Source organism: Zerene cesonia, chromosome 29, assembly GCF_012273895.1.
Source record: "Zerene cesonia ecotype Mississippi chromosome 29, Zerene_cesonia_1.1, whole genome shotgun sequence".
Taxonomy (NCBI): Eukaryota; Metazoa; Arthropoda; class Insecta; order Lepidoptera; family Pieridae; genus Zerene; species Zerene cesonia.
Genome location: NC_052130.1, coordinates 228,773 through 250,919, shown reverse-complemented (window position 1 = coordinate 250,919; position 22,147 = coordinate 228,773). Strand labels below are relative to the sequence as shown.

Genomic DNA, 22,147 nt, shown 5'->3' with positions numbered 1-22,147 from the left:
GCTTCGCCCGTGGTACATATATAGCCTATAGCCTTCCTCAATAAATGGGCTATCTAACACTGAAATAATTTTTCAAATTAAAAGTTCAAGTTATTCCTTAATATCATTTTAGTTTGCTGAAATAATCGTAAAGTTGTTGTTTATTTACATCTATTTAGAAATATTTAAATATTTGAAGAATATAAAGGACAAAGAATCTTTAGACACATAACACCAAGAGATTAGATTTACCGCTCGGCCACTCATGATCCCGCTGAAGAAAATCGATAACTTCAGTGGGATCATGAGTGGTAAGGCGACGCTCCGGTATAACCACAGACGCAAGAATCCTACCTCTTTATCGAATTTCTTCTTTTCTTTATATCTTTCAAATTGCATTGATTGCTATTTACAAAAAAAACTGAATCACTATTTATTAACCTCCACAACCAATCGTATATTTCATTCAAAAACCATTTGTTATTTCCATAAACAATATGTTTACGGAGAGCGTAAGGCCGTGTAACGTCACAAATGCTCGGCTCATGGTGGAAAATTGCTATGGGCGCGGGGAAAATTACGTGTCAACACGGTACAGACAGCAAATAAGGTTCTTGGCTTTGATATTAGTAACAAATAAACTTTGGATAATATTCTGGTTTTAAATAGGAAAGTGTATGTGATATATTTAAATATGTATGATTCGAATAAGCTTTAATCATAAGAAAATTGCCTTTTCCGATAATTAATTTGAAAAATCGAAGAAATAATGAAAAAATTAATGCCCCAGAGCTCACTTCTTGGAAAAAGAGAGTTTTAAATTTCAGAATTGATTTAAAAATATTGTGGAAGAAGACCGTAAGTAATATTTATGTAAAAAGCATAAAAATAATTAAATTTACTTTTAAGTAGTGTACCGACACCTACTTACTTAAAAATAATACAAATCTTTTAGTAACCCGAAATGCGTCAGAAATGAACCAAATATTACATAATTTTAAATTACATAATTTTTTTTCTTCACCATACAGTATAAATGTTAACCTAAACAATAAAACGTCACTTATAAAAAATAAGAGGCTATAATTTGCTGACGGTACGTGCACCGAAGCACTGTAATAGGTACATTCTTGCACACCAAGTATGCGGGGTGATTTTTCTGCGAACCGTGGAATGGCGTTATTGATTTTCACTTTATTTGCTAGAATCGACAGGATTGTAATAAATGTACAGTACATAATATTGTACTGAGTTTATGCCGGGATATATGAGGTTTTTTATCGTTTCTGCTACGTTTTATTAATGATACGAGGTATGTAGTTGATCTTTTTACTGTATCTCGTATTTTTATTTTGGTGTAATGGTTTGGTGATCGGTTGTTCGGTTGGTGGGTGCTTTTGGTCGTTTCAGAACATTCTGTTTAATACTCGGGCCCGCTCGGGTAGTCATTTATTGTAATTGACATAATATAAACTATCCTATCACTTAAATAGGATCAAACTGCACATGGTGTGCAGACTTGATAAATATCGGTTGAGTAGTTTCGCGGAGTTCATCGCCGGCAAGCAAATTGATATTTAATTCATATATATTAAGATTATGTACTATGTACATATAATTAATAATCAAATCATTCGACAAACAGTTATTCGTCACAGTTCACAATCATGTCTTAGTATACACACATAAAAAGTAAATGCATAAAAAGTGAAGTCCCGTATTCCCTAGCAGGGTTTGGGGAAGATGATATACATCCGTTTCACTGATCAATTTTCTTTCTAGACAAGTAGGTGATCAGTCCTCTGTGTCCTGCCAGACTGAGACATTTTTTTTCTGGGAGTCTCCACAGGGAATCGAACCCAGGACCCCTCGGTTCAACAGCCACGTGTTAACCATAATAACAGTAATAGCTACTGTACCAATGTGGCGGTAGGGGTAGTCATAAATAAATAATAATATTGTTGGCAACCCTATCCTTGCTGAGTCATCGAGTCAGTAGGCACTACATAGACAATTGAATAGATTGATAGGCACGCCACTTGCAACTTTAATGAGTAGTCGATCACGCGAACATGTGAATCGTTATGTGTGTTAAATTTAACTCATAAAAAAACATACATATATCCATTGATTTTATACAAACTATCGCGTTCATAATTGTAGTATTATAGCATTCATTTTATAATCGTAGTTGTAATTGTTTACATTTGTACATCCAGAAAATTGTTTCATCCAAAAAGTTTTGACGAGATTTCAATTACATATGAACAAAAAAGTTATCATCGGAATATAGAAATACAGACGATATATTAATAAATTTCCTTATCCGCGTATACGGCGTCAGCATAAAAAAGAACAAGACACCCAAAATCGACGTTATTTATTGGTTCCACGTACGTACTAACAAATCGTGTTTTCCCAGATCTCCAGCATCAGTTGTTGAAAGAAAATAGTGAGTTGTCAACAGTTTTCCACGAGTGTTTGCGCGCTTTAATAGTGTTTGACGTGCCGTCTGCAACGTCCTTTCGCGCTTCATGAATAAATACTTCAAACTGTGCTGTGTTGCTAGTTAACTTATTGTCACATTAACGAACGGTAAACAAAAATATTCTATATGTCACTTACTTTTTTTGACAGCTACGTAATGTTAGAAAGAGGTTCTTTATATTATTTTAATGGAAGCCCCGGTTAAATTTTACCTCATGCGTTACTTTCATTATGAGCAAACTTCATCTTATTTCGCTAATGCCATCCCTTACATATAATTACCATACTCTTTTTATCCTCATCTGTGTAGTAATTTATTTTGAACTAAATCTAATCGTTGATGTAGATTTTTATCAGATCTAATATACCACTGTATATAACATTATTTAATGTCACTAAAGCTCACAGTTCTGTCTCAATAGCTATTTTTAACAAAAAACAAATTGACTGACTAAGGCCTCTTTTTCTTGAAGTCGAAAAAATGACGAAAACACAATACTTTCTTGTTAAAAAAGTAATGCGTTAAATGTGATTGTATTTAAGACCGATTTAACTTTTGATCCCAAGAACTCGATCAAGAACAAAATACGTATATCAATTATTGTATAATGAACGAATAAATCGCTCCGAGACGCGCCACTAAGAAGTTACCAACTTATAATTGCGAGGCGTGGCCCCGCTGCCGGCGACTGTAATTGCTGCACATAATTATTGTCTTCATAATTAGCTGAAATATTTGTCGTCACGCTCTCGTTTCTTTTGTTATTTCTGCGCCGTTGAAAGAGCTTAGGACACTGAAATGATTCGAGATTGAACGAATGTTACGTTATATTTTGCGACTTTGTTTTGTTCGAAACTTATTCTCCATTTACAGGCAAAACCGCTGGGAAATTAACGATTTTTCTACAAAGATTTATTCAGCAATATAACTAGACATCTTTTAGAGCATTTGAACCATAACGACATATCTTTATAGGTATATTTTTTGAGCTTGTCGTTCTCACTGAGCTACTCTTGAACGGATGGATTACTAATGTAAATGGAACCTGTCTTTGGATTTACAATTCGGCATAAACTAGCAATTTTATGAGATCCTAGGTCTGTGAAGTAATTCTATTTATACTTAAATAAATAATGATTGCTTGTTTTGTGAGTTTCTCGTTAACAAACCCTGGTAGCAATTAGGGTTAAGCTAAAACATTAATCCGGCAAAAATAGTATGAGAAGTTCTTTTCAATTGTTATCGATTTACATGTAAATTTTGTATTCTACAATAAAATGTGAAACATTCGCGTTTCACTAAACTATATAACGATAATACATTTAAAATTCTCATATGCATGTTTTAAATAACAATAAATATAAAACAAAATTACATAATTTTATGATTAAGAAAACACACCTCGTGTTACAAACGTATGATTCATCCATTGATTCGGAATTACCACCAGCAGGGGAATTAGGTCATCCACATAGCATAACTGTTGGAAAAGGCGAGGGTTGAAAATTGCCAATATCAGTTTGGGATTAAATCCGCTCGTCGTTTGCTAACAAGGTCGAGGTGTAATCGCGATAACGGCAGTAAAATGTTATGGTAAAAGGAACTAATCATTAGGACCCCAAATATTAGCACCATATAAGTTCGACGATAACTTATAATCAATGACACTTTACTGGAATCGTGTAACTCTTATGTACCTTAGTGATTTCCAAGTCTTTTGGTCACGTTTTAAATTTATACGGGAATTGGGTGTAATGTGCTCGAAATATCGCCGAAGTGGGTGCTCTTGTGTTTTTGTCCAACGAAAACGTTTTATAATAGAATTTTTGGGATTCTGGTATTATGGAGTTCCGTTAATTTTCTGTTGTGGAAACCGACTGGACGCGGATGAGTATTTTATTATATACATGGATATAATCATAAGAAATAGTATAATAATATATATTTATGAACTTCGTTAAAATAAAATATATACCTTCAAAGCATTATATTTATAAAACACATTTAAACATGCACGATATCGACAAAACACTGAAAATAAATAAATGAACATTTGAAATTCAATAAATAACAGTTAATAAACAAGCACCTTTAGGTATATTTGTTTTATACAATATATTATCTATACCAGTATATATAATAAGGGAGCAAAAACACGAACTTGATTTAGAAGAATAAGATAACAAATTAGTACGATAAAGTCCGATCATAACTTCTCGCTAACTCATCTAATTGGTGTTCCCATGACATGACTTCTGATTAATTTGGGACTGTTTCTAGATTCCACTAATATTATCGATCCAAAAGTTTATATAGATGTGATGTTTGTGACCCTTTCGCATATACTTTCGAAAATTATTTCCTTATAATTTAATTAATGACAACCGACTATTTCATTATTATTTGTTTGGAATTCAAATAAGTATGAAAATATTGCAATTCAAATAAAACACATATGATAGTAAGTTTAAAAAATATATTTGCGGAAATATTTTTTAAAAGCTGTCTATTTATATACTTAAAGTAACGTATGACACGATGAAAAATTCCTGTATATTAATAATATGATAGACCGCAAATTCTTGCACCACGCACTTAATACTAAAGTGGGGTCCTTTGACAGAACGTCACAAATTTGATTACGGGCCGTTTGAGCCCGCGACGGGGGCTAATAGCCTTGCTTCACTGTCAGTAAAGTTTTAAAAGCGTTAGTTTCATTGATGTCATAAGTTTTGGCGTGTTGAGGGCCTGTACGACCCAGTGAACGAGTATGTTGTTATATATGGAGGGTTTGGTTAATTAGGGTTATAATATGTATTGTTCACTGTAAAATTTCAGTCATTTTGTATAATTTATGCTATTACTGTAATATGGTTTTGGAATAGTGACTTTAAGTGTATCGACGTAGGGTTTATTTTTACGTATTTAAATATTGTAATGAAATAAAATCACACTATGTAGACTTTTACAGCTATTACAGAAATTTCGTAAAGTCGTAAAAGAGTAAGGTATGGCCTAGATTTTCAGGCCTTTACTATTACTTCAAAAGTCCACTTCCTTTACATATAAAACTAGAAGTGTTACAATTCCATCCGTAATTCCGCCATTTTGTAGTGAATTGCCACTAAAATGGCGTCGGTCAAGAGCGGGAAAAAGAAATTACCTCAAAGTGCTTCTTTGTAGAATTCCTTTTGACGTAAATTTCAATTGCCTGAATTTATAGCGTAGGTACATGGGAACTATTTGTCTGCTTGTATTATATATTTGCTTTGTGGGTTTTAAATGGTAGAATTTGATGTTTTACATAGTTTTAAGAATTTGAAAAAAAATGTTATCGGCGTTTGGACACTTTAGAAAGAAATATATAAAAACTATTCAAAGTCTCTAAATTTGTTTAATAGATTGTACAATTGATTTACTTTTTGTTACGGATATAAATTTATTACAAGTATATTTACTATTAAATTAATACTACGACGTTTCGTAGAAGTTTTTTATCACGACATTCCGCAATTCAAATAGCAAATAAATAAACACTCAAAACTTCGTTTCTGAGATTATAATATAGCTCGTAATTACTTATTATATTTTGACAGCTGTCAGACTGAAAACGTTTCTTTCGCGTCATGCTCTACCCGCCGGTATTAAGGAAATCATTGAGACAGAAATATTTTCCAGAATATTAGGTTTTGCGTTCAATTATGTTTTTTGATATTAAAATGACGTTATTTAAGACGTGGCCTACGACATATTCAATTTATTGAAAAGTTTTTGAAGGATTTTACATACTTAGAGTTTAAATTACTTTCTTTTGCTTCGTATGCTAAACTTTTCTTTTGGCGTAAGTTGCGTGCTTATAAGAATTATTCGTCGCAATTTAAATAATAAATTACACATATTGTCCGCGATTGACGCAATGTCTTTCAGAATTTATTAGAAATTTAGATCAATATTCGTTGTTTATATAACATGTATGTGTTGAAATATAAGTTACCGATTGTTTATTTCATGCGTAGTCAAAATATAAATAATTCGGCAATTGTTTACAAAACAGAAACAAAACATCACTTTTCAGCTGTTTAGTATGTTTGTATATTATTATAAAAACACTTAACAGCTAGATAAATTGATGCTTCAACAATAATGTATTAATTCATTCTTATTTATTAAACAAGGCTTATCGTGCTTCCAGTCGTCAATTCATTCTTCATCCCGTACCCGTTAAAAGCGGGCAACGCATTTGCAGAGGCCCTACCTCTGCGAATGTTCATGGGCGGTGGTGATTGTTTACCATCAGGCGAACCACCCGCTCAATTGGTAGGTAGCATAAAAACATTAAAATATAGCAAGAGTTCCTTGTACTAATAAATAAATAACACGAATAACTGATGGCTAGTTAATTTACGTACAACAATGGGACGTTTATCGAATGAAACGCCAAATGATTTCGGCGAGTGGTCTCCACTCCGCTCTGAACAAATTGTCCGTGGACGAGAGCCGAGGAGGGTGCTTGACCTCTTTCCAACACTAATTGTCGTGTCATTGGCTTTGATATTCGCTGAACGGTCCAACATATCCCGTGTTGTTTTTGTGAACACTAGATTGGAATAATTATTGTTGGATCGTGGTTTTTACGCGTTGGTTGTAACGTCTACAGCGGTATATGTCGTTAAAGAAAATGTTTCTTTCGTTTTATTACGTGCAGCGTGACAGAATTATATTATGGTTTATTGAAAATAATTCTCTTGGGCTATAGTTAGTATAATTCTTACTAAGAATAGAAATTAGTTCGTTTGTCTTTCAATCACGTTATATGACATCTTTTAATCACGTCATGATATCTTATATATAAAATTCTCGTGTCACAATGTTAGTTTCTATACTCCTCCGAAACGGCTTGACCGATTCCTCTGAAATTTGGTAAGCATATTGGGTAGGTCTGAGAATCGGCTAACATCTATTTTTCATACTACTAAACGATAAGAGTAAGGCAGAACAGCGTTTGCCGGGTGCAGCTAGTAATTTCTAAGATGATCGTTTGGAATTTAGACGATGGGATGTTTTTTACCGCGGCAGAACATCTCATTTTCTTGGGAATTTCCCTTGACTACGCAAGCGAAGCCGCGGCGGGAATGCTTGTATATTATACAATATTTAAAAGCAATCTAATTTATTGATAATTAATTGACCGGTGAGTTACATGACTTCTTAAAGCAATACTAATTTCAGTGTAAATGCTATTTTAAATACATCAAATTATTTGGACATTTGTTTAAGTCAGCGCTTGTATCCCCACGACAGCTGAAAATTAAGTGGCAGAAGCATGAAACGACGTCTCACGAGTCATAACATCAACATCAGTCGCAGGTTGGCAATTGTAGATAGTTTCAAACTGATCATTGTGGCTGGATTACCTTCATGAGGATTTCAACGTATTCAAAATTTTACGAATCTTTGTTGATTTAAACGAAAAAACCCAACGAACGACACGAATACTGTCTGTAACTGTAAGTAAGTAAGTACAGTGCAGTATGCACTGTACTGTAATGTGTGTATTCTGTAATCATTTTCGAATGTAGTAAATACAAAAATTATAGTAATTTCAATTCTAATTCTTCACTTCTATATCAGTCTCCATAGCACCTAATACTGTATGTATCCTACCTTATGCGTTATAGCACACTACATAGTGTATATCGTACCTTATCCCTGATCTCCTGTCTCATTTTCTCCCTCTCTTCCTCCATCTTGCGGTGCTTCTCCTTGCGTCTTTCCTCCGCCTCGCGGATGGCCTCTTGCCGCTCGCGTTCTGCTTCCTCTTCCTTTTCCTTATCATCGCTGTCGTCTCCATCACCACCAACTGCGCCTAGAACAAATAACAATAATAAATAAATATTGATTTAAACGATTATCGGTCCACCCAGGCTTCACCCGAGGTGCGTTTTTTTTCCATAGGATACTTCCTTGTGCCTTAACAGAAACGTTTAAAGTTTGCCGAATTAGCCGAGTCGTAGTCACGTTTAGCAAAACATGTGCCGATTCATTTATATATAAATAGATAGATAGATAAACAACGATTGATAATTTTTTGACGTGTGGTGTGATCATCACTGACTTGTGTAGTAAATGGTAAAACTATGCTATGCCAACTCAAAAGTGCTTCTAGATAGAGTCTAATTGAATAAATAAAAGTTTGTGTTTGGATGTTCCTAGAACATTGGCAAGGAATACGTTTAAAAAAATGTTGTTAAATACAACACTTTATATAATACTTTAACGCCATTTTAACAACCTTATGAAGTTCTCTTTCTAAGCGTTATTTCAAGTTTGTATCATTTCATGTAATTTGCAAGAATTTATTATATTATCGTGAAAGAAAAACAAACAAACATACATTCATATTTGTAATATTAGTAAGAATAAAAACATGAATAGATAATTTAGTCATTTCGTAGTATTTTACATAAATTAAAAAACTTATAAGTGTCATATGATATGCTTTCCCAAAGTGTAGTTAGTAAAGTCTATTTAGCAAACAGATGTAGTTTAGTAATCTAGCTATCCTGGAAACTTAGGCAATACGAAACAGCTTAGTATTAAACTCAGCCCATTTAATTGTACCGAAACAATTATGGTTACAAAATTTATCGCCGTTTGAACGTTCGGTTCTTTTGTGTTCCAAAATAAACTAAAATTACAGTTTATTACATTGCATACCTAATAACAAAACTATTAATATGCTAGCATAAAAATATATATTTTTTTTAATGATTCGTAACTAAAAGTTTGAACCATTATAAAATCATCTACCGAATATAGAAAGCGCTAATGCGAATTAGACTTCTGTCTTCAAGAAGACACAATCCAGAACATTCTAATGACATGCAATTACAATTAAATTCGCCTCACTCAACTCGAGCTTATAACGACACACGGCGCAGCTGGAAATAAAAGCTAGACAATTTCAGGCTACGTGACAAATGCCTAGATTGACGTGTAATAAGCTATCCGCCATTTTGAAGCGTGTGGGACAAAAACCGCTGGAGATGTTATTGCAACTCTACTGGTTTGCTTTGTAAATGTTATACGGGGTTAAATATAGATTTAATGATAAAATAACTGGAATAAAATGAGCTAATATTTGTTCCCTTTGCGGAGATGCATGTGAGGGCTCAGGCCATGTCTGGCTAAGAAAATAAATCTGCAATAATCTTAGTATTAGATTTAACGCTTAATACCTTTCTTAAAAAAAACCAAATAATTAATTTTATGAACATTTTTAATTATTTCAATTCATACCTGTCATTAAGGTAGCATTATATTGGAAGTTTGTAGAGTAAATTAAATTCCACTTCAGTTACTGAAAAAAGTCGAAAGTCTTTTTTGAGCGGTTCGATCTGGCTGTATCCTAATTAATTTTACATCTTTGTCCTATGAGCCTTCAATTTATTCATTCTTCATCATTGCTTGTCACATTATTTTAGTAGGCTTTTCCTTGATGTATGTTTTTCTTCACTTCATCGCTCACTTTCAACCCATTTTCTCATATAAACAAGATATAGGGACATGCAAAGGGGTGCCTAGTTATACAGGCCATTGCCCCCGGCTGTCTACAGCGTGTTTATTTGACGCGATCTCGGAAACTAATTTTGCGATAACGATGAACTTAAACGTTCAATTACTGTTGTGTAACGTTAACTGATCACAAAACAATATTGATAAATAGAACTACTACTGTAATACTGTTAAGATACATACATGTAATACATTAAAGAGACATGTTATTACAGTGTATAATCTACCAGCTGCGCCCCGCACTTTCACACGCGTAAGTCTGTATCCCGTAGGAATATCGGGATAAAATTTTGCCTATGTGTTATACCAGTTGTCCAGCTATCAACGTACCAAATTTCATTGCAATCGGTTCAGTAGTTTTTGCGTGAAAGAGTAACAAACATACATACACATACACTTACATCCATCGTCAGAATCTTTCGCATTTATAATATTAGTAGGATATATGCACATAATGCTTTGACTTACTTACTAGAAGATATTAATTACTATCTATTTTCTTGTTCAAAAACAAGCCTTTGTTTATTGCTATGTTATTCAGGTAGTAAAAACGGCGTCGTTTAATAAATAATCTAGGTTTAACGGCTGGATCTAGATGGCTACGACATATAATCAAATTAAAGTATTAAAGAAGCACAATAGTTACCCATCCACAAATCGACCGCGCTCCTCTCTCCTTACCCAAATTATCTCAAGCCAAGCTTTGACATCACAATGGTTTTCACATCTACACAACTATATTATATATAAATTAGATTCCCGACTTCTCGGGACACCCCAGTACTGTCCTCAATTTCCCTTTAATTAAAAACCTGTTATTCATTAATATTCATTCATTCCGCAATTTGAATAGTAATCGCTTTTTTTTCAAACGCGCCGCAATTAATGAAATATTTATATTGGAACACGAAAGCTACGGAAATATTGAATGTTATTTCAATATTTGTCTTCTTTGTAAAAATGTTTTTCTTTTGATGGGAGCTTTGGGGATACGAAGGCATTTGTGATGTAATTTAAGTTTAAGTTTTCATTTCTTTCTAAATCTGGAATAAATTATTCTGTTCAAACCAATTCAACTGGACCCAAAGTTATTTTGTATGAAAAATGGAATATTTTTAATAATCCGTACTATTACGCATATATGAAGATTTACATTACGATCTTTTTTATTTATATCGATAATATTTCCATACTTTGTTTTTATAACAATTCCTTCGTTAATAATAAAACCTTCTATAATAATATCTCATTCTAACATCAAGGACTTATTTATATGAGTACACTTATCTTTCAACATGAGTTTAAATGTATTTATCGCCCTATATAAAGATTTGCGAAAATGATGTTCCCCAATTCAGCAGCTATTTGCCGACAATATGACTAAAATTAGTTTTAATTGAATCGCCTCCCGGCTGCGTTACACCAAGTCACTTTTGTCTGGCTTGATTTGATTCTAGACGCTGAAAAGGTATATATAAAGCGCTACAGCCGATAATTGTTTCAGAGTGTCAGATGTCATCGCTTCCAATTGCGACTGAGAAGTTTTTGAACGAATTTCGAACTGTCAAATTGGGTTCGTTAGACTGGTGAATGAAATGTGATGTTCTCTTTCAAATAGGATTGTTTTATGGATTTCAATATGCAATTTTATTTTCTTTTAAATATTTTATACATCAAAACGTGTGTCTCCGTATACATGGCCCTATGAAATGATATTTTAAATAAACTAAGCGGTAATACAATAAATTTATATACACATTAAGGTTATTTTGATATGTTTAGAAATGCAAGTATTAAATGCTATCTTTAATAAATCTTATTGTTTAAAATTCGAAGCTCACGATTTACACCTGTACCACAAACAGACAAATCATTACTGGCAGTTCAATAAAATTTATTAATAAACAAAATTTAAACTACGCCAACATCGCTCGTTTAATAGCACGCCTAAAAATGTCCCCTAAATGTCATAGCGAATGCAATACAAGAATTTAAGAGAAAATTCCGATGATAGCTCGCATAGCTCCGAACATAATTGTCCCTTCATCTCGGGTCACGTAGCGTATGGCAGAAATTCAATTTCTCGTAGACCATTAGGAAAAAGGCACCGCGGCCGATTCAATTATAAGACGATAAAGGATCTGCCAGTTCATTATATGTGTGGGTGATGCAGGGCGAGGGCTGTGCTTATATCGTTTATTTAAAACGCTCGTGTCTTATGGATAAGGAATAGGTACAGAATAGATATATTGAATGAGACATTATTGAGTAATTCAGTAGCGAACATTTAGATGTATTTGTCGCTTGACGTAAACTTAGAGGCTATTTAGTTGATGTCGTGAGGATAATGTATCTAGAATAAGAAATACATTTATATAGGCATTGTTATGTAATGAAATAGTAAACATCAACTGATGTACATTAAAATATGAAATAGCATCATATTAATGAAACGACTTGGTTTATTTACAAATATGTGTAAAGTTCAGTACAAAAACTAAATTTTTGCTTAGTAAATATTATAACGATTATATTATTCAACTGAGTTGTCCTGTTCTCTTTTAGAATAAACTATGCGCGTGGTCTAAAACAGTGACCAAAGTTCTAAAAAACTGATTTATTCTCAAAGACATTAGACTGTAATTTATAAAGAGAAATTATGGTAATAACCGAAGCATAATAATCGAGTTGTTTACAAAAACGTTGAAACGTTTATAGATCGTAAACATGGAGAGTGTTTGTCAGCAAACAGCGTCGTAAAATTAATACCTACAATTCATTTGGAGGGGACATATTGAGTTGTTTCCGAGGAAATATTATACGCGCGTTTTGATCCGTTTCTTTGAAATCGAGTGAACCAATTTTGAGTTCGCGATCTTCGACGCGGGTGCGATCATTTAATAATTGTGTTATATACGTGTAAGTAGCGCGGGCGTGGGACACGTGAATAATATAGAAGACACATATATACCTACCATGTTTTGGGGATAAGAGAATTTTCTTGTGAAAAAGGTTGTTTTTCAACACAGCTTATATATTTAGAAATTAAAAACTTTTCAACGGATTTTAAACGCGATTTATTCATTATATTATTAACCCGACGTTTTTAATTTCTAAATGTATAATACTCGCGTGAAACCAAACACAAGAAAATACAGCTTATATATTTAGTGAAAAGTTCGAAATTATGTTTTTAAGTGAAAATGTCGAATAGGACTATTTTTTATGAAAATTAGGGAATCGCTTGATCACGACCTCACCTAAGCGAAGATGTGCATAAGATAGGGCGAATTTGTGATATACAATGGTGAATAGGGCGAAACAATGACTATACGTGTCGAATATTGAATATGATACGTTTCACAGTGCAATCAGGTAGTTAATTTTTCTTATATTTCACTTATAGTAGAAATGAAAACAATAATGCATGCCGAAAACAAAATTCTATTAAAACTCTAAACTAAAACATTAATAAGTCAACTAACTACTTCTAGTTTATGAATATAAAATGAAATTTTCTAATTGCGTCCGAAAAACTGGATAGGCTACAATTAAAATATTGTAACGTTATATAAACTTGTCAATAAATAATCGAGATAAGAGTCGACAAGTGGGCTAGGGTTTTAGGGATGCCAAACTTATTAATTTTCTCAAATCAAACCACTTTTTAATTAGATCGATCGATTTATTTGTCATAAATACTTTTTTATCTAATTATATCATAGGATGTTAAATATTAAGTAAATATCGAATTAAATTCGCTATTATTGTAAAAAAATCTAAAGATTTTTAAACATGCGTATACTTTTTCATCCTATATAAATTAGTCGATTTCGCAATAAATCATCTCATCAAACTTATTGTGTTTTGTGAACTGTTATATTAAAATGTATATTATATTAAATGTATATTACATATATATTATAAAACAACGACGGACGAGCGTCCCGGCTCCGCTTGGATATTAAGATTCCTGTTTATATATGTTGTCACCGAAAACTTGTCTTCACATCATGTCTGTACACCAAAATTTCATCAAAATCCGTTGAGTAGTTTCAACGTGATTGACGGACAAACATCCAAACAACCAACTTTCACATTTATAATATTAGTGTTATGCATTTTACGTGTACAAATTAAGCATGTACAGCGTTCCTCATTACGTTTGTACAATTCTCTTTATAGGTTAAGTGCACCTCCATATTTTCTGGCTTAAACACGAAACCATAAAGTCGGTCATGTTGCATTAAACACTTGCAAAACGTCAGTATAATTAACAAACGAGTTTGTGCAGTGGATTATAAGCTAGACTTTTGCAAAAAGCGTAAAATTACCTCAGTTATAATTAGTTATGAACCGAATTGTTAGATTACTTGATACGAATATCGTATACGATATATCGTATGTCATATATTTTTGCATAGTAGTATAAAAATACTAACTAGCTAATGCCGCAGCACTACCCAAATAGTTTGAGAAGTTTTAGCGTGAAATGAAACGAAACAAAAAAATCTTTCACATCACATTCAAATTTGAAACATATATAAAACTAGCTGCGCCCCGCGGTTTCCCGCATAAGTCCGTATCCCGTAAGAATATCGGGATAAAAAGTTGCCTATATGTTATTCCAGTTGTCCAGCTGTCTACGTACTAAATTTCGTTGCAATCAGTTCAGTAGTTTTTGCGTGAAAGTGCAACAAACACACACACATCCTTACAAACTTTCGCATTTATAATATTAGTAGGACTAGTAGGATATATTATGTATTTAAAATAGTTTCTATTTTAATGTCATTTCTATCTTCTATTTCTATGTATAATTATGTTAATGTAACGTTATCACGTACTATTCTACGCTAAATAAATACTCGTAGTTTCAATTCAATAAAACATCAATCTTACATACAAATATCACGATGCAGACTCAACACATTCTGCGTTACACGTCATTGTTTATGATGAAAATTGACACGTAGAATATACAGTAATTGGCAACCCTACGTGGGTACTAGGCTTAGTGAATATCGATCCTTCCAATAATAGACTAGAAGGTCTGCGGTGACATATATCTCTATACATAATCTATATTCAGTTTCAGCGCACGTTGCTTTATATTCTTTGTTGTTAGTCTTGTTGGTAATAGATATAATAAGATAGGTTATGTGTTACAGACAACTGAATGTTACAGTCGAAAATGCTTCAGCACGAAGTGAGTCTTGCAAATAAGATCGGCGTGTAATACACAGTAGCATTCGCATGCTAGTAGCATAATGCTACTATTTCCGTTTGGTGAGTGGGGGAGCCGGAGCGGTATCCATTTTTTCGCTCTTCTTATTACATTCCTTCGATATCCCTCACCCCGTAAAAGCGGGCAACGCATTTGCAGAGGCTCTACCTTAGCAAATGTTCATGGGCGGCGGTGATCGCTTACCATATGCCGAACCACCAGCTCAGGTGCCCTCTATGACAGAATAATAGCTGCTCACCCGCCCATCACATCACCGTCAATCATAAGACAAACAAACAATTAAAAAGTTTATTATACAATATTAATGACCCGAAATTACGTACATAACCCATGGTATAAGAATTTTTGAAATGACATCGAGTAGTTTCTGAGATTAGCGCAATGAAACAAACAAACGCTTTAGCTTTATATTAATGTTATAGACTAGGCGACAGTATCGAATTTCTGTGTTAAGTAAAAATTGTTTGGATTGTTGGCCTATGTAATTTTATTTATGATTTAAAAAACATCACTCTAGCTTTATTAGAGTTAAGATGGAACAGAATTAACATTACATGTATTATATTAGATATAGTTTTAGTGTTGTGTAACCGAACTCAAAGTTTGTATTTAATAAATGACTATTAATTGCTATACAAACAAACACTTCGTAGATTTAATTAAACTACTTCTCATACAAAAGTTTGTTCTTATAATTGTTATTAACTATCACTTTATTATGATAGAATTTGTTAGAAATTCTCGCAATTTCCATTTTCGATAAAACAAGCTTTTATTACTTCACTAGTAATTATTAACTGTGTTTGCAAAATCACTATCAATTATGTAAATTTTAATTGACAAATAGTCTTATAATATCTTATATTGCTGAGGAATAATAACTGACGGTTCATAATCCACCACGCTGGCCAAGTGTGGGTCGGCAGATGTCACATGTCGTCAAACTTTTGAGTCTTCGACATGCCGGATTCCTCGCGTTTTCCTTCACTGTTTCGAGCGATGGTGATGTGAATGATGTGCAGATGAATTAAAGATACTCGACTTTTCGATTTAAGTCCGAGGTAGAACGTCAATATCATCATCCGATTATGTATAGCTTAAAGGTGAACAAATATTCAACAGCTATTAAATTAATACAACCATAATAGAAATGTATACTTGCGTGCCTCTAAATTGGTCGTGCGTTTATACAAAAAACACTGAGATTAAAGAAAAACTAAAAACTGTTTAATGGAATGTGCTCAATTCAAAAGAATCACGCCACAATATTTAGGAAGTGCAGTTTATATTTCCGCGCCTCTTATTACATCGAGCGTAACAGAAGAACCATTTTCACAGCTGGTTGACTTTCACACTGTCGCAAGACAAAGCTTCTATTCAAAAGCAAAATTAGCCATTATAGAAATCCTGCCATTAAGATAATTCAAATTTAAACTCGCTATAATGGTTGTTCACTTATTGTCAATCAAAGATATTGCGAGAGACCGGCCTAATTCTGGGAGTAGAATTAAGTGCCGTAATCCACAATTATAAGACAAAGAAAGTCCGAGTAATTGCTATTCTTAACAAGCCGATTGTGCTACTTGAACCAAAGTTTACTTTAAAGTTTCGGAGCGAGGAAGCGATTACCGGAGACCGGAGTGTATTTAGCTAAAATGTATTGTATTGGAGGGAAGATTTTAACCCCTTAGCGGCGACTGTTTATAATTATCTGTTACTAACAAGTAACTAGTGAGTGTGTATAAATATAATACGTGTGTACAGATACGTGTGTACTCGTAAAATATTGTAATTTTTCAATAATATATTCGCGGATAATGTCAATAGAAAACTTCCATTTAATAGTACCGCTTGAATTCATTTGAGAGCTACGACACAAGACAATGATTATAGAAGATTAAAGAAGTTAACATCGTCGAGTTTATAAATTATCTCCAGACAAAAAAACTCTACCATAAAATAGCTCCGTTTTGACAAACCAAGAAACACTGTTATGTTACAATAATAATAAAAATTACTTCATCGATTTAGTTGAAATTTGATTAGCGATAAGACAAAAGTCGACAATAGCATAAACACTACTCTTATTTGTTACGAGCAGAACCACGGGCGGAACTAGTTTTACAGTACAGAATCAAGGCATTTTTGATCTGATCTACTACCTTTATAAAACGCGTTAATCTTAATTATTCTTAATTAAACCCTTGTAATTGAGTTAGGAAGGAAATCTCAAAGGAATTAAAATGTTAATTAAAATACTGCCAAGGAAGCTGCAACGCTGGAGAAATTAATGTCGATAGTATATCGATTATAATTTAGTTACCGACTTTTTCAACTGATGGTTTAGTTTGGTATGTATATTATTTTTTTAGGTGGTTATATTTTATCTTAATATACGTGTCACATTATTTGTCCGCGATGAACTCTTAAACTGCTCAACCGATTTTAATCAAATTTTACATTAAGTAACTCCTCGCGAGGAGCCGGGGTGTGGCCCTAGTTAATCTCTATCTATGTCATAAAAGTTTATATTATTTTAATGAACTTATATAGCGAATCTATAAACCGTAATATACGAAGAATAGTTGTAAAGGAAGACAAAACCGTGTAGTCTAGTTAGTGACTGAGAGTGAGATGAAAAACAACGCTTTGTCTAGGTTCTCTACACACAGTACAAGTAAAGTTTCAAGTCTATTAATAAGTTAGCCGATAGTGCACTTCGAAGTTTCAGAAAGTAAAGAAAAGAGAAATTATTTGTTCTAAATTAATTGTAGTTATAAGTTATTAGAGATATTTTAAAAATACTGTTATAGTTATTTTAGAAAGATAGCTAGAGCTAAAGTAAATTTTAGTAACTAACACATATAACACATACCTTTTTTGATTGTTGCATACGTCCTTTAAAATCTAGAAGTATCATGTTTAAAAGACAAAATATGCTGTTTACATGTTGTATTGTATTTTGTTATTACATGATAAATATCACTATTCTTTTCATCACTTTAAGTTTGATATTCCGAATCGGTGTTAGATTTATGAGAGAACTAGCTGCGCCCCGCGGTTTCACCCGCGTAAGTCCGTTTTCCGTAGGAATACCGAGATAAAATGTTACCTATATGTTATTCCAGTTGTCCAGCTATCTACGTACCAAATTTCATTGCAATCGATTCAGTAGTTTTTGCGTGAAAGAGCAACAAACACACACACATCCTTACAAACTTTCGCATTATAATATTAGTAGGATGAATACTCGAAACAAAAAAACGATTTTGAGTTATACTCAGTTAGGAAGCCACAATTACCGCATAGACTATGTTCCTAATTTCTTTCAATGCTATTTCTACAATCTCATTATAAATAATCAGCACATTTGCATTTTTGTGGATGCTTTTGGGTCAAGTCACGCGTTCGCCCATTTGCCTAGCATAAACGTCCTTTATTTTATACAAGTATTACCATCGTATACTATACAATAGTACAAATCCCTTGATCGAGTAGTAAGAGCTGAAAAATATCGCGGTTGTCACAGTTCAATAAGAGTAAATAATATAGTTATGATGAAAATGACATTAGAACATGCGAGCGGCAATTAAAAATTGTGTCCCGAGTTGCTAACAACATGACGTATGTAGGTCGGGCTTGTTCCTACCGTGTTTCGCTGCTTGCCTTCCCACGATGCATCTGTTTAAAGCTCTTTGGTGAACGCCCGAATGGATCTTTGGGCTGAGATATTACCAAAATCGAGTAATTTCTAAAAAATTAATCGCGTAAAACAATCACGTGAATTTAATATTATGAATATTTTTTACAATAAATAGAAAAGATATTTAACTTTAAACTTTGCTCACCATTAGTATTTATTATAACAAAAGTGCAACGTAGAAAACCATCAACAACACCATTTAAAACATCCAACCAGATTCCGCAGCGCGGTCAGTATAGAAAAACAAAAGCTTTATTCACCGCGACCGAAATGTTAGCTCATATCAATGTAACATATGGCCCGCGTATATCACCGCGCGCTCGGAAATACAATAATTTACCACCAGCATTGATAACATCACGTATTGCGGTTGTGAGTCGGCTTCGGTGAGTCGGAGGCCCCGTGTAGTGGGTTTCAGTACAATTTATATGTCCTATGTTTTGTTTAAGTATGGTTCTCAACAAAATTGTACAAATAATATATTGGATGTAAATAAACTTTTCCGGTTTCTCAAATAAAAATTTTACATTTCACATTTAACATTTAGAAAATACTCCTCATGTTTTCAACTGATAACCGAATCATGTTCTTTCTATAGTAAGAGAAACCATTGTACACTCCACCAAATAACATATTAATAAAAATAATATTAGATCAGTATCTGAAACAATCATAATACCAACTATGGCGTAATATAGTTATACCGGTGTAGCAGTGTGTGAACACAATACGTGACTTCATTTAACCAATTGCATTACATTCGAATGTACAATTAAACAGTGGATTAAATTCGTTCCATGGAGCGTGTTTAAGTCATAAATAATAACTTGTTCAAAGGCCATTATATTGCAAACTATAATTAGTGTGCTTTCTATTTTATGTTCAAATCTCCGGTAAATACTGATTTAAATGCATCCCTTTTTACTATAAATTTAAAAGATTATTGTTCGTTTTATCGAGTATACTATTGTATTGATTTGGTAGAAATTTGGTATGCAAATAAATTATGGCCTCGTTAGCATATAGCCTACTTTTTTCTGTTAGCATGCGACCGAGGCACGCACTAGATAGTAAGGGATGAATACAATGGATTTATTATCCACGAAATTGATGTAAAATGTTTAGCATTGTTTGGGATTGAATTTGTTGTGTTATCGAAGGAAATACTATTCACGATACAACGGATTAAATGAATTTGTTAAAAAAAATCATATGTCGTGTACATTTTATATCGTATTATTTAAAAACGGATTGTCAACTTTAATTTAAACCTTACCCAATTTTACTTATGTACAGACATTACATAAGAATAAGGTGAGATCTCTATACCCTCTGCATTTGTTGGTTTCTTTGCATATTTTATTCCACATTGACGCAACCCAGGGCTTCAATAAATGATAAATACGTCCCGACGAAAGGTGACCGTAAAATTATTCAGTTTATAAATAAAATGTACACTTGAAGCGGTATCGTGCTTACTGGACCTTTCAAAGCTCATATTTTGTTGTTGTAAATTGTTAAAATCTGCTATGACCCGACACCGGAAAGTGGTGTATTGTTTTAGTACATAATTTTATCACTTTTTCTATAGTTTTGATTTGAGTATTAATTGGCTTTTGAAGTTTATTTCATATGTCTACATAGTTATTGTTTTTGCTTATGATGGTATAGTTTATAGTTTTGAGTATTTTTGAATAAAATCAATAGCCAACAATGGAAAAGTTTAGACCCTATATTCAAACAAATAAATACCAATCTACAAACATACATTAATCTTAGCCCTCATTCAATTATCAATGTTTCGAATATACTAACCTCCGTAGAAACAGTAAATGAGAAGTGCAAGCTTGTTAAATTGCAAGTAACACAGAAATAAAGATGGCGTTGGTGGAGCTCAGTTGGAGTGAAACTTTTAATTAAGTAAAAACCAGCACGTGACGGCCAGTGATATATGGAAAGCCAAATGACGTGTGCTATTGGATATTGGTTCATCGTATTTTTATATACTACCTAGACTCCGCGCCGTCTCTCGCGTGGTATCCAGGTACAAAGTAACCTATGAACTAATCCGGACTATAATCTATCTCTGTACCAAATTTAATACAAATACGATAAGCTATTTTCGCGTGAACAAGCAACCTATAAACTTAACACAAAATGCTGAAATTTTTTATGGTAAACAATATGCATTTTCATCAATTCAATCATTTTCGATAGTCATGTTATGTATTAAAAGTCAATGAAAACTTTAGAGGCTGATTTTTCAATCCTTTGTTAAAATTTGTTCATCAAATAACGCATTAAACCACCAATTCAAAATGGTGTCTTATTGCTCGAGTTTTGGAATTTTAGCGGTGACATTGTCATTTTCTCGTATATTACTTAACTAGCTGCACCCCCCGGTTCCACCCGCGTAAGTCTGTATCCCGTAGGAATATCGGGATAAAAAGTAGCCTTTATGTTATTTCAGTTGTCCAGCTATTTACGTACCAAATTTCATTGCAATCGGTTTAATAGTTTTTGCGTGAAAGAGTAACAAACACACACACATCCTTAGAAGCTTTCGTATTTATAATATTAGTAGGACTAGTAGGAAGGATTTGATAGAAAAATCGCCACTACAATAAAAGCAGAATCTCAAAACCCACGACAGTTGACAAAAGGTACGCAGCCATAAAGAAATACCGTTAGAAAGAATATAATCTGATATCTCCAGCAGCTTTTCAATGAGCTCAAAGATTTGTTTATTTCCTCTTCATCCTGTTAGAAGCGGCTTTATAAAGCTTTACCAACATTCGCTGACGTGAAGGAGGCCTTCTGAATATTTTCATATGAAAAGAGTTCCTTATGTTACGTACATGTGCTCCAGTCAACTGGGTTTTGTGTGAGTTTATTTTCGTATTTTGTTTTTGACATTGATATTTGTTATGTGTTATTTTTATGTATCAAACCTGCGTTATTGATAGTCAATTAGATTGTGGTGTTAGGTTTGCGGGAGCTGGGATCCATCGGGAAGTTTCATAGAGATTTTCATGTTTTGTGATAGTTAGGTTAAAAATTTATTATTTTTATGCGATGCACAAAAGTGTATGTTATCTTAAACCTATTATTAACTAACAGACTTTTGCCTGTTAGTTAATACGCTGTTTACAGT

The 22,147-nt window shown here is 33.1% G+C and overlaps 1 protein-coding gene across 2 annotated transcripts in view; it reads right to left on the bottom strand.

Annotated features, from left to right (window-relative positions):
• Window positions 1-22,147, bottom strand: part of LOC119837758 (complexin) — a 156,977-nt gene that overhangs the window by 11,049 nt on the left and 123,781 nt on the right. For both annotated transcript variants that reach the window (XM_038363498.1, XM_038363499.1), the window contains one exon: window positions 8,170-8,333. In XM_038363498.1, coding sequence (XP_038219426.1) covers window positions 8,170-8,333 — 164 coding nt within the window. The remainder of the gene's footprint in view (window positions 1-8,169; window positions 8,334-22,147) is intronic.